The 14,536-nt window shown below is 51.8% G+C and overlaps 1 protein-coding gene across 1 annotated transcript in view; it reads left to right on the top strand.

The window, feature by feature from the left end:
* The first annotated feature begins 1,043 nt into the window (after nt 1-1,043).
* The window catches only part of LOC128278217 (netrin-3-like), a 30,841-nt gene continuing 17,348 nt past the window's right edge, over nt 1,044-14,536 (top strand). The window contains exon 1 of the mRNA XM_053016897.1: nt 1,044-2,385. Coding sequence (XP_052872857.1) covers nt 1,044-2,385 — 1,342 coding nt within the window. The remainder of the gene's footprint in view (nt 2,386-14,536) is intronic.

The raw sequence follows: 14,536 nt of genomic DNA, 5'->3' as shown, positions 1-14,536 counted from the left end.
GGTGCATATTTGATGCAAATCGGACAATTGAAAGTATGTTAAATAATGTTTTAAAGTTCGCGCAAAAAACGTCGATTACTTTTTCCCCAACCTGATATGTTCACCGGTAAGAAATTTCACTCGAATAAAGAGATTATCGCTAAAACTGAGGCCTATTTTAAGGCAAACGATAAATCGGTTTAGCAAAAGTGGTATTAAAATGTTAGAGGTACTAAAATCAACGCGTTTCCTTCCTCAGGCTCGGGAGTTTTCAGTCCATGTGTCCACGTGTCACTCAGGTACTCAGCCAACCAAAAAGGGGCAGAAGAGGCGCCGTTCGCGCTCACGAGAGAGAGACTCCCGTAGGAGAGAGAAAGAGAGAGAGAGAGAGAGAGAGAGAGAGAGAGAGAGAGGGAGAGAGACAGAGAGAGAGCAATTGAGAGCGGGAATCTCAGCCCTCAGTGCGAGCGCGCAGCATCCTGGTCGGTTTTCGGCGTCCTGCTGCCGCTGCCCGTGCCCAAAGTGTCCTGTGTGTATCCGCATCCGTCTCGCTTCGGCGCCCGCCGTGGCCCGTGGCCCCGGGCCAGGATGTCGGATGGCCAGGATCGGAGGTCGGAGCCGCGCGGAATTCGCCGCCGCCTCGGATTCGGCCGCAAATCCCGACCGTGCGAAGACCGACACAGACAGACAGACAGACGCGCCTTAACCACACGCAGGGCCAGGCGGCGGCAACCATAGGAAGCATAGAAGCAGCAGGCAGCAGGCAGTCGTGATTCGCCAGCGACGACGTCAAATCGTATCCTCAGCCGGCGGCTCGGCGGCCAAACGCTTCCTTCGCTACCTGAGAGGTGCACCGCACCGCAATTGATTGGACGGTGCGTGTGTCGCGTCTTTGTGTGTGTGTGTGGGACAGCTGTGTGTGGTGCTGAGTGCGAGAGGCCCAACGCTCTGTTTTGGTTCGTGTGTGTGTGTGTGTGTTGTGGAATTCCCCCCCAGGAGATAAAGGTCTGGGAAGCCGGAGTCCATCGGATCCGGAGGCTCCAAGGGCCCCCCAACGGGGCAGAATGGCGATGCGAGATTTCGTGGACCTGGTTGTCCTGATCCTGGTCCTTGTGACGGTAGTCTCCGGTGCGACCGGCGAAGGAGCGTTCCGGGGCTTCCCGGGGACGCCGGCCCGATCCGCCGGGCAGGCGGCTCCGGCCTCCGGGTACGATCCGTGCTTCGACGAGGATCGTCCCCGGCGCTGCCAGCCAGACTTCGTGAACGCCGCGCTCGGTGTCTCGGTCGTCGCCTCGTCCACCTGCGGACTGCGGGGCCCGCAGCGCGTCTGCTCCGGACCGACCCCAGCCCCGGACGGTCCCCGGCCGGCGGCGGCCCGTCCCCAGTGCCACCAGTGCGACGCGGGTAACGCGCGGCGCCGCTACCCGGCGGCCGCCCTCACCGACGTCAGCAACCCGGCGAATGTGACTTGCTGGCGGTCGGAGCCGCTCCGATCACCCACGTCCATCAACGATCCGCCCGACAACGTCACCCTGACGCTGTCGCTCGGCAAGGCGTTCGAGCTGACGTACGTCAGCCTCAGCTTCTGCCCGGGCGCCCCCGTGCCCGACTCGATCGCCATCTACAAGAGTGCCGACCGGGGGCGCTCCTGGCAGCCGTTCCAGTTCTTCAGCTCCCAGTGCCGCCGGGTGTACGGGCGGCCGAACCGCGCCACCATCACCCGGGCGAACGAGCAGGAGGCGCGCTGCACCGACGCCCATCGCCACACGGCCGAGGAGGGGGCGGTGGGACCAAAGCCCCGGAAGGGCCTGCTCGGGACGGGGGCCGGGCTGCGGATTGCGTTCAGTACGCTGAACGGGCGCCCGTCCGCGCCCGACTTCGACTCGTCGCCCGTCCTGCAGGACTGGGTGACGGCCACGGACGTGCGGGTCGTCTTCCACCGCCACCGGATGCCGCCACCGTCACCCCCCGGGGAACTGGAGCTGCTCGAGGAACAGGAAGCCCCGTGGTACCTGTTGCACGGCTCCCCCCAGGTCCCACCGTCGTCGTTCCGTAGCCGAGTGCCCCGCGATGCCGCCGCCGATTGGACGACGCCGGAGCTACTACCGCATCCCGCATCAACTACTACTACGTCACCGCCTACGGGGGCTAGCCGCCGGGCGCACTCCCAGTACCACCACCACTACGCCGTCGCCGACTTCGCGGTCGGCGGCCGGTGCAAGTGCAACGGGCACGCGGCCCGCTGCGTCAAGGGCGCCACCGAGGGCGGGAGTGGCCAGCAGCAGCAGCAGCTGGAGTGCGACTGCAAGCACAACACGGCCGGCCGGGACTGCGAGCGCTGCAAGCCGTTCCACTTCGACCGCCCGTGGGCTCGCGCCAACACCCGGGACGCCAACGAGTGCAAAGGTAGGTCTGGCCGGGTTTTATTTGTTGTTGGGCTGTCACGCTAAACTGCCACGTCACCGTCCGGGTCCGGCACGGAACCATCCATCTTCCGGCCCGAGACAGCGAGAGAGAGAGAGAGAGAGACAGAATCCGAGAGTAACGGACACCCATCATCAACTGTCATCGGCATCAGCATCATCATCATCATAATCAGGTACCCATCAGGTATTGGTCGCTGGTCACACGATCGCCCCCTTGTTTGCTGTGGACAGGAACGGGAAGGGCACGGAAGGGAGGGAGAGGTTGTCTGTGAGGCGCTGGGACCATTAGTTTTCATTTGCCGCCGACTCCGTCACGGCCCGCCGCCTCAAGTCTACCCGTTTCATCCGTATCCGTAGTGACTAGTGACGTAGTCAAAACCTAGAGAAAAGAACCCAAACAACTGCCGTTAGAGGTTTCGTTAGCGGTGTTTGATGCTATTGCGTGTGATTCCGCCACATAAACCCCCCCACGCAACGCTCGTAACGCTGAACCCGAATCGCTAAGGTCCATTGCAAGGTCGATCCATTGCTGGCGGTCCCAAAACGGCTCTGGCCCTGAGCCCGAGCGGGCCAGCCTGGATTGGGCTGGATCTGTCGCAACCGGCGCATCTGGGGAACTCCTACGTGGAACACGTCAGTACGTCAGCAAGGGCCGAGTCGAGAGGGTAGTCCATAAACTGAAGCGGTCTTCAGGTCTTTTGTCGTACAATTTGTTGCCATTTTTAAGGTAGCTTGGTATGCGTCTTGGGAAGTCACTGTGGTTCATCGCTAGGAAATCTTGGTCAATTGTTTTTTTGTCAGAGGCTTACAGTTCCGGTCTGTACGGTGGATTCACCTAAACCTTCCAACCAAATTCGGTCAATCCGAGTTCCGATCCACCAAAGTGAAGTGTGTTTGTTGCCCAGTATAGTTAATTCTATTCGATTTGTTTTCCGCCTGCGAAAGTCTGGTCTTGCGGACATTCTGTTTAGCAGAGCTGTGGATAGTAGCGGACCGAATGCACCGTTTTTGCCCAAGCTGCGCGAGCTCATGATGGATGATTCCCTTCCAATCCACCACACACCAAGATCTGGTGTTACCTAATTTTCATAGTGAACGTATTGCTCACCGTTCGTAATTATTCGAACTTGGATTAATAAATGGATTTTCGATTTGGTGCGTTTCGCTCAATACTCAATTTCACTACTTCAGTCAGTTAAATGTCCTCACATCTCTCCAAGTTAAATTGACTACTTCAATTTCCACACATGCATGCATGGATGGATGTCACATGTTGCAGAGTGCTACAACCGTCCATAGGATAAGCGCCTTGAGCGGCACCATCTTGGAACGAGAAACATCTGAGAAATAAAACGGCCCCAAAGAGGGAGAGAGAGAGAGAAGCCCCAACAGCAGTATGAGACGACGAAGGGAAGCTCTTCTCGGCCGATGGGGGGGGGCCGGGAAAAAAAAGGATAAAGTAAGCTTAAGAAGTTCTTACGCCGTCCTTTTCCATGCGGCACCACTTAATGTTTCTCGTCATAACATCAAAGCCGTCCGGTTTTGTCCGTACCCCGTCCGTCCGGCCTCAGGAGTGGCCGCGTCACTAGCTACTGCTTCCGCCAGTAAATCATCACTTGGAATTGACTTTTCTTTGAGAAACGGCAATAACACACACACACACACAAACCAGGGATTCGTAGAAGGTTTAAGATTTACATCCTAGTAGACCATTAACCACCCTGTTCGACTTTCGCCGGCTGGCTTGTCCTGCGATTCGGTGCGAGAGCAACAAGGGAACAAAACGCGCAAAACGCGCACGTTTTCGCAAAGGGTCCTTAACTGGCTGGAGGAGGCTGGAGGATATCCAACTTTCGCAACCACTTTTCACTTCAAGTCTTAGCTCTACTGATTTTAATGGATGGTTGCATAAATTTCGGCGCCGCACCTGTTTTTCGCATGAAAGCGCGAATTTCATCCAGCGCTACATCCAGGTTCCGCTCGGCTTCCTGGATCAAAGGAGCCTGCCAAGCAATATGGCTTCCATCAGCGCGCCCCCACCAGGCCAGGGTGTTTTCGCCTCTTTTTCGTGGTCTGTCTGCTGCAGTTGGTCGACGGTGAGCGTCGGACTTGATGTGGATGCCCATGGAACCGAACCGATCACGTAGGCGTTACCATTCCCGGTGCTACAACAGAGACCCGCGAGTACGCGAGGTACCGCTGGAAGAATGTATGTGTGTGTGTGTGTGTGTGTGTGTGTGTGTACAGTTGGAGGTATCAGACGTCAGATTACAATCAGAGAGCGAGAGAGAGAGCCGCGCCAAGAGGTAATTTAAAATACATGTCGAAAGTCCGCGCCCCTGGGCGCGCCAGGGCATTCCTGCGTCGTCTCGTCGTGTGGTCAACACACGACGGACGGGCCGAGGCCTTGTGGTCCCAACAGCAACAAGCGATCTATTAGTGGCCACTGCTTTCCCGTACCGAAAGTGTATCAGTACGGCCACATTCCACGCAGAGGGTCCGGCCAACTTCGCGGCGGGGGACGCACGCGCGCGTGCTGATCCCATCACCATCACCAGGTCCCGCTAGTGCCGCCGAGTTGTGTAGACCACACGTAAAGATTAAACTTCGCAAACTATGGGCAGTACGGTCGGTCGGTCAGGCTAGACTGATAATCAACGCTGGGGCAACTTGTCCGCAGCTCCGCAGGATTGCCTGTGGGATTGGGACCCTGGCTCCGCGGTAAATGGCTGCTGCAGGACATCCTCGTCTCTCGGTTCGGACACCATCCTCGGACCGTCTGGATGGGCAAGCTAGATAGAACTCGTCAGGATTTAACACCTGGCCTCTGGGTCCCCTATAAAACACGCAGCGCGCATCATCTGGATCACCAGACCAGACACGCCCAGAGTTGGGAAAACAGTATTTAAATAATCATACCGTATTAGGGTGAGGTCGTCCTTCGGCCGGGGAAGGAAATAAAGCACACCACACCCTCAGCAGCTCAATAGTTTAGTCAAAAGGTGAGCGGACAAAATCAGAGAAAGCTTCAGCTGCGGAGCTGACCGGGAGTTAGTTCGGTTAGTTTTAAGGGATCTCCTGGGGAGCGTAAAACGTGTAACACCGCAGGACCCCGGGTACACTGAAAGTCTGTTCTAATCAAGTGGAAATTTATATTTCATCGGTGGGCCATAACCGGGAAAGTTTTGATTAAACTCGGTCGAAGGTTAATCAACACGTGTGGCCCATTCAGCACGGTGACCAGACTTCTTAGAACACCACAGCCACACGCTTTCTGACAGGTTGTTAGAGACGATGGACAATATGATCATTCCGTCCTTACGTCTAACACTATAGTTCGAACCCTATACATTGGCGGGCATCAACTCAAAAACAAAACTGTACGTTGACACTGATACGACTCTGTTCGTTCTGACCGATAAATAATAGTAGGCGAATGCCGAATTACCGAATGCCGAGGCGAATAATAATAGGCGAAAGACCGACATCGCCCGAAACCGTTGAAAAGGGAGAAAACCTCCACAACGGAAACAGTTCCGTCTTCTGCGGAATGAATGCGACGCCCCGGGGTTCTGCAAAACAAATAGATCGTTAATCCAATACCGTAGCGGTATCGCGTACAGGGGTTAGGTACCGATTCATCCTGTGAATTGTTAGGAACCGAACATGCGGAGGAGCGTGTGGTACATGGTTTGCGTCATGATTAGCATGATTAAACACCCCCCACCCGTTGGCTTCGCAGTGACGATGTTCCCCGGAATAGGCAAATAAGATAGAGTCTGGACAGCTTTACGGCCACTGGCCCTCCAACTGGGAAGAGACAAGCCTTCGAGACTGTCACTGCACTGGAGCACCGTAAAAGAACCTTTCCCAAGAGTAGTATAGTAGTATTAACTGGCATTTTTCTCCTGGGTTAGGAAGGAAGATTTATCGGCCATGGCACGTTCTTGTGGAGCTCGATGCGCTCCAAAACTATTGCACGGGCCAATAATAGTTACCCATTATTGGCTTCCCATCCGGCCGGACCATCGGCGTTCCTCGGCGATGACGACGAGGATGGCCAGCTAAGAGTGCGCTATTTTTCGCTCAGCATTCCTTGGGCTGGAGTGCAATATCACAACATTTTTTATTTTGCATTTCAGCCCCTGCAAAAGCCTTTGTTTCCGGGAGGTCCGCCACGTTATAGCGCTGTGACATCTACGGGATTGGCTGGGATTGGGACTGACCGAAAGCATTTCTCATTTTTATGGACCCTGAGAGGACGATGGAGAAATATTTTCGAACTCGAGCGAGAATGGCGACCGTTCCGCCCGTTATATGTATCGCCTTTCTCCGGAGCAGACCAGAAGATAAATTCCGAATACCTCCCTAGACTTGGAAGAACGGGGCCTAGACCGGGAAAACGCTTAACAGAAAATCGCCCAACAAAATAGAGCTGTCGTAGCGGACGGAAAACGGACGCAATTGATGATCGGCTTGCGCTGTAGAGGATGCCGATTTATTGCTCTCTGCGGCACAGGACGCGCGATGTAGGACAGGCTTGGAAATGGACACACTGGTAGAAGAACGTAAAATGCGAGTCCTGCGAGTTGGAGAATCACTCCGATAGCACTCAGAAGCCATCGTTCAGAAACGCACCTTCCTGCGCACTTCGTGGAGCGAGAACCCTTTGACACCGTCCCGTCAGCGCCTGACAATCTGTCCCTGGACAACGCTTCCGAAGCGAGCACCTCCGGGCTTCGGAGCCGGACCGGGAATCGGGGGTTTGAAATTTAATAAAACATAAATAGCTGAGTGTATTGGGTGGTGTTTTGATTTAATTTATTAACAAAACGGCCGGGTCGCCGGGAGCGCGCGCTCCATGCCACCTCCAGTCCTTGTGAAGTTTACACAAACTAAGACAAAAAAAACCGGGGGAAGCAGAGCTACTCTCGCCCTTCGCGGCAACCCTGTAAACGGCCCTGTCAGCCGTGGCAGCCCAGGAGTATTGCGACCCGGGCGTAACCCGGACTGTTTTCGGCAGTGTTTTTGGCACTTGACGTTGTCTTTGTGGGTGCTTCGGATTCGGACGTAGTAGCTGGCCTGGTTCCGTTGTTGACTGGTTGGTTGGATGAAGTAGGGATGAGTGCTTGGAATCTTTTCCAAGCCCGGAAAACGCATAGTAAAATCCAGTAAAACTCAGTGTCGGGACTGGGTTTATTGACGTGCCAGCCGCTGCGTTTGGCAGCCAAGTAACGAATGTGCTCCAACGTAAGGCACTACACGATGCCAAACGGCACTAGATATGCTGGTTCGGACCTCAAGGGCGGAGGAAGTCGCTGCTCGCTGACTTGAGCCGTACGCGAAATTAGTATGGCGCAAGATTAGCTCCCGTAGTTGTTGGGGACATTAGTCATCCTGTGCCGACTTCCTGTGCGAAACTATCCGCTCGAAGTGCGCTCGAACAATACTGATTCAACCGCTTTAGCCAAACCTAACGGAGAATTGATTGTTGTGATTGTTGTGTTGAAGTCTTTTCGACAACGCGGCCCGATTTGTCTGCTTCAAGCAGCCAACATCGAATGACGTTCACAGAAGGGACTTGCATTCGCCGTAGTTATTTCTGATTAGATATGTTTGAAGGATAGACAAATATTTGTAGTTGCGCCGTTGAATACTTTTATCAATTCGTGTTGGTGTTCATTTCCGTTTTGGTCCTGCGCTTACCAGCTACTTTGAAAACGTTCTTCATTTTTGTAACCCCAATTGTTTACGATTGATCCAACGCATTTGTCGAATATTTTGGCAATACCTATGTTTTCCACAGACAGACAAGAAATCACGCTATCACGCATCAGGCCGTTAGGAACTAGATGTAGAAAACCAAAAACTTAAAGCTTCAATTACACTTTGTTTCGTACTACTCAAGTTTAACAATGCCTGCAACTAACTGTACCAGTGCACGGGGTTAAATGGAAATGGCATTTAATCGCCATAATTTTAATCATAGAACCATAAGCTATTATTCAACAACCAATGAGGTTTCGTTATAGGCATTGGTTATTACAACAATCGACAACTATAACCATTTGAGTCAATCTACTGCGCCTAAGTCTTGCTTATTGCCATCCCTTAGTGCGCGTGATACAGACTACTAACAAAAATCGATTCTCGTAAAATGAGCGTACTCCTGAAAGGCAACTATCGTACTTTAATACTTATACCTGTCAAGCAAACAATCCATTTCGTTTATCGTTACTTTTCGGTTCGAAATGCCCATTCTCTTCGGTTTTTCATCGACCAGTGCCCAAGAGCCAGTGACTGATATCTAATGGGGCCCGTGAACAGTCGAAATACGAGGGGTGATCAAAAAGTTTTGCGAAATTTGAGTTTCCGCGGGCTACACATGTCAGTGCTTTATGGTGAAAAGTTTGACCGTTTTAAGTAATCAGTCAATTTTGGCAGCTGTTTAGCTTGTACAAGATTTGGCTCACTGGCGATGCTTGCGATGCCGTCTTTATCTCCTAAATCGTATCGTAGCGTCGGCCTTTCATGGCCTTCTTCAGTTTCCGGAATAAGGAAAAGTCACAGAGGGCCAGATCTAGAGAATACGGTAGCTTTTGCATCATTAATGTGTGGTTTTGGCCAAAAATTCGCGCAGAAACCACGATGTGTGAGCAGGAGCGCAACAGCCAATTTTGTGGTTTTCACAAAATCGGGCATTTGTGACGGATTGTTTCGGGCAAATTGCGCATAACTTGCAGGAAATATTCTTTATTGACCGTTCTATCCTTCGGCAAGAGCTCATGATGCACCACGACCTTGCAATCGAAGAAAACTGTAAGCAAAACTGTTCACATTCGACCAAACTTGGCTTTTCGACGTTCACAACTTCTCGCCCCTCTGATAATGTTTGAACCACCGATAAACGCTGCATTTGGTCTTTAAAGCTTCTCCATAAGCCGCAGTCATCATTCGGAATGCATTCTCGCTCTTAGTTTCGTTTTTGACACAAAATTTGATAAAGATTTTTTACCATACATTTTTTAGAAGAGACAAAAATCGCCGATGAGCCAAATCTTGTCCAAGCAAAACAGCTGTCAAAAATTGACCGATACTCGAAATGGTCAAACTTTTGACCATAAATCACTGACATGTGTAGCAACCTAACGCCACAAAAAACCGAAAATCAGATATACGTAGCCCGCGGAAATTCCAATTTCGCAAAACTTTTCGATTACCCCTCGTACTTTCGGCCACCGGCTGCTGGGCCAGAATTCGTCCGAACGCTCCACAGTGGGCTCCACGGGTGTCCGGAACCGGTCATTAATCATTTTGTATCGCTGTGTACCGCCAGCCAGAGAGGAAATCCTAAATCTCCGCCGCTCTCTGCGGCGACCACTGACGGGGGCCCACGTGAAGCGACCATCAAAATTCATTTGATCGAAACTAGGAACCGAACCGAGCCAACCGGTTCCGCTTCCTTCGGCCTCCGGCTTTTCCGGTCGCGCCGCAGTTTCGAAAGAAATTTCGACATTTTCGAAAACGAAAAAAGTAAGGCACACGGCAAAACGGGTCGCGCGGCCATGCTTTTCGCGCGAGTGAATCAATCTCCATCATTAAGTAATTATGAAGTCACCCCGTGTTTCCTGCTGACACGAAGGTTGGAGTTTCCTTCACGGGACAGGGTAGTGCGAGACCTGTTCCTGCTGCTATCGCTGGCCGTCGTCTCCACGTTTTTTTTTTGTTTTTGCAAGCCAAACAATGCTTATTTTGCCGAAACAACGCCAACACGCCAATGGCGTGATGGCTGTTGCTGGTGCAAAACGAAAAACACACATACTCACACACACTGCCGTCAAGGAAAGGGATTAGCAGCAGCAGCAGCGTAGAAGCTCTGCTGCACAGAACATTTCTCTTGCCGTGCGGCTTTAAAGTTGCTTTTTTATGAAAAATTCGGCAGCGAGCTGAAGCCGAACGATGATGGTTTGGGTGGTACGGTGGAGTCAAGTAGGTGTGTGGAGCGCGCGGGTTCAATTCCCCGTTGCCACGTGCACACGCTCCCTTTAACCCTACACTTCAAATACTCAAGACCGCAGCATTTTTAATCCATTAAAAAACGGTAATCTGAAATCTCCTCAGAAGTTAAAGAAGGAAAGGCCTCTACATAGGCGCGCATATAGGCGACTGAAAGCGGTCCGAGCTACTTATCGCTCTATGGCGCCCGACTACTTGGCTACCTGGCTACTACCCCTACTACTACGGCTACTACAGGTTCTTGTGTCATTGTTCGCGCAAGAATGTCTAAAGATAGCACGGTAGCGGAAAACGCTGGCCGCCAACCTCTGGCCAGACAATCCAGAAGCGCCTTATCGCCTTCGTCCTCTCGGATCCAGGACTTCCACATACTTCGCCGGTGCACCCCTGCTGAAATGACAGCCACCCATTGACTGGCCGATTGTACGCGCGCGCCCCCGGGTTTCGCCAGCACAACGCAGCATCAAACAACAAATGAAACGAAACGGAAAACAAATTGTGTGCCCAACACAAGCAAGCACGGCGAAGCAGCAGGGTCTGGGGTAAAACATTTCCTTAGGTATTGGCGCAGGAGGTTGCTGCGAATTCTGCTCGCCCAGGACAGACACCAGGTCGGTCGGCGACAGATGGCTCTTCACGGACACGAAACCCTGCTCTCTAATGAAATGTAAACAGAGGAACACCGTCGACATCGAACTCCCGCCTAATCCGTCAGTCTCCTTCGTCTTTTTTTCTCCTTCTCTCTCTCTCTCTCTCTCGCTCTCTCTCTCTTTCTTCGTTTAACCCGCTTGTTACCGCTCGCTCCCTCACTCACCTTGGTCGAGTCGGACGGTGTCTATTGCTTCGTAATAAGCCCATCACCAAAGGTCGATGAGAGGTTGATAAGCATGAAACGTTTGTCTAGCTTCCATAAGCTATGCTCGCCGCCCAATGCTTGACAAACAGTCCTTAAGCAGATCAGGGCGATGTGTTGTTTGCCCAACCATCCCGCGGCAGCTAATTTGCTTCCTGTGCGTCAGAGTACCGGCAATAATTTCTACTGCCGAATGCTTTCTTTTGCGAGGTTTTCGCCTAGTTCCGAGATCTCTTAATGTCGGAAATGTCATACTGGCATATGCATGGAAGCTACAGGTTCCTTTCGTTTGTGTATCTATGTGTGTGTTTGTGTGCGTGTGTAGAGGTACCTTGTTTCAACTGGACAGCTACTTCTAGAAGGCTTCAACTGTTCGCCCGCACTCTCGTAGCTGTCTATCCTAAGGTCTAATCATTGCTAGTGAAGGAGTTTGTAAAGACGCACAGTAGCCCAGCAGCAGTCGCAGCATCTGGTGACGCACTTTTCTTCGCAAAGGTCGGAATCGAAACCGTACACCACGTGTTGCCACATTCATAGAGTTCATACCTCACGTGATCTGAAATAATGTCGGACTTTCAGGGCACCGCTCCTACAGAAAACACGGAATTTTAGCAATCGACAGCGCTACCGACTTGCTTTCTGCTGACGTTACAATGACGACGACGTGCCACGTGGGCTGGCGGGCGAACTGGGTGGGACTTGGGAAAGTCACCCAAAACTGCGCCAGAACACGTACGAGCAGACTCTGGAACCCTTGACGGAAAGGGAGTGTGTGTGTGTGTGTGTGTGTGTGTGTGGAAAGTAACCGTTCGACCATCGTTCCGCAGCTATTGAAATCCACCATCTCATGATTCTGCCTGCCTAATGCTATTCACCATTCGTGTCCTTCGTGGGCCACTTCCACTAGCGTGCATCAAATGCTGTCCTTATGTTGTCACGTCACGTGCGTCGGTACATCCGGCCGGCTGGCTAGCTAGCCGGTTGAATCGGTTCGGTTCGGAAGTGTATTACCGCCAACATCGTACGGTGCAGAGCTCCTCGGCAGAACGAGACTCTGGGGACTGGAACGCTTTTTCCGAACCTATCGATAAAAACCTACTACTCATTGGCGTGACCCAGCAAGAAGTTTAACAGTATTGCCCCACGGGATTAAAAACGCTCACTGGAGTTGTGGAGATCCGGAAAAAGTTTTGTTTTTAATCGCAGAGTCACAAACTGGGCTCTGTTTACTATAGTTATTATAATATTTTATATCGGGCAAACTGTCAACAAAGAATGCTATTTGAGTGTGATGCGTCATTTGCGTAATGCAAAAAGGACCGGATTTGAGTATTCATGGCTTTTGTATTATATTTCGATGATCATTTCGTAACAATATCCGCCTCCGGCGCCAGTAACCTGTGATCTCTGACTATCCGCTAAGCCCAACAGACCGCTCCGTGGACTGCCAGTTGGAGTCGATATAGGAGAAGAGAGCCAAAACGAAGAATTACTTGAAAGCTACTCCAAAACCGAACTGTTTGGACTGTTTCGAAAGTTTCGGAAAAGTATAGACAAAGGTTTATTGCCTAGAGTAGGGTTTACTTAAAAGCTGATAATATAGATTTGAGAGAAAAAATTAAGAATTGTTAAGCAAACACCTAATAGTTTTTGCCCAAGATAGTATTGTGTATGAGTGAAGTTTCCGATTCTAATTGTATGGATATGGATTGTATGGATGGAGACGATAAAGGATATAATGGATCATTCATGGGCAAAAGGCTCTACTGATATGAAATTGAAAGCGTTAGCAAGCCGTGGTTTCCTGAACCTCGGTTTGGACTCCTCTCACGGATGCGAACACATCGCGAAGATTTTGGGCCTATGTTCGTTGTGTCGTTAAATTTACGTATGAGCCAAATCGGATGAAGTCGGCAGTCTTAGCTTTGCTCGACTCACAACGGCCCCTTAAGCGCTGTACAAACTGCCGCTCTGTCCGAGGTCAGTTTGATGTCGCACGGCAAACCAAGGAAAGCTGTTGGAAAATGCAACCCAGCGACCGGCGACTGGGGACTGGTGTCACACGTCAGGCACGACTGCACGACACTTTGCCGGCGGCAATCAATAAGCTGCATCCGAATTCCGATTGTGACAAATATTTGCCTATTACTGCGCGAGGGCAGCAGCAGCAAACGGTGAACGTTGAATCCAGTCCGGACGGAAACCCCACCAAGCGTCGCCGAGAAAGCAATCCTAACCGAAATTGCTACCGGCCATTCGAGCCGGTAGCTCGGAGCAAAATGGAAGATGAAGTGGCCCGGTCCAGCCGGCTGGCCACGGTCGGCCACGGAGACGGAGTCGGTCCACCCCTCGGGGTACAGTATCTGAGGCACGCATCTTTCGAACTGATCGAACTTTCCTGTGTCCACTCCAGCCAGCCAGCCAGTCGAGAGATGGGCAGAGATCACAAAACCGGACCGGACCGGAGCCGGGGGCAGGGCTGGGAAGCTTCGGTATAGACAGTCTCGTTGTTACGTATCTGGTGCTACAGTCATTAGAAGACTACCATTCAAACTGACGTGTCCTTGCTAACGTGAACGGGTGTGTGTCCGGCATTCGCTCCGACTTTTGGGTGTTTTTACCCTTTTTTTTATTTTCGGGTGAAAGCGCATACAGTAGTATCGATTGATGGGAAAATTGCTGTCCACCGACCACACACGCGCACTAAAGTGCTGCAACACCAAATCGAACCGGTGCCTCGCACGGAGATAGCAACGTTAAGTTATGGGCGACATGGGAAAATGCGTCCGAGTGGCAATTGGTAATTGATCTCCGGACCGGATTGTGGTGCGCGTGTCCGGTCGTACCTTTGTGTGTGCGTGTGTGTCGGTCGCACACAAAGGGAACACGAAAAATGTACGGGGTAAGGCCTGAAAAGCCTCTTACTAAACTTCTCACTTAGATCTCTCTCTCTCTCTCTCTCCCCGGGTCGCTTTCCGGACGATCTCCTGTCTGTTACTCCAGTTTTGCTTTCATTCTTTCTTACTTCCTTTTCGTTCGTTTGGCGTTGTTTGTTTTGGCGTTTCTGGCCCTGGCGCTATTTTCCGCTTTGTTGTGATTTGCGAGAGACGCTTCTTTTTCGGTAAAGTTTTTTCGGTTCGCCCCTTTCTTCTTCTTCTTCATGCTTCCTAAATCAATCATTCCATTCTACTTCCCTCCACACGGTGGCCTCCCCCGGGGGCCGGTTGGCCGGTTTTATTGTGGCCGACGTTTGTTGGCGTTT

Source organism: Anopheles cruzii, chromosome X, assembly GCF_943734635.1.
Source record: "Anopheles cruzii chromosome X, idAnoCruzAS_RS32_06, whole genome shotgun sequence".
Lineage (NCBI taxonomy): Eukaryota > Metazoa > Arthropoda > Insecta > Diptera > Culicidae > Anopheles > Anopheles cruzii.
Note: the sequence above shows the minus strand (reverse complement) of the source record. Positions and strands in the feature narration are given on the sequence as shown.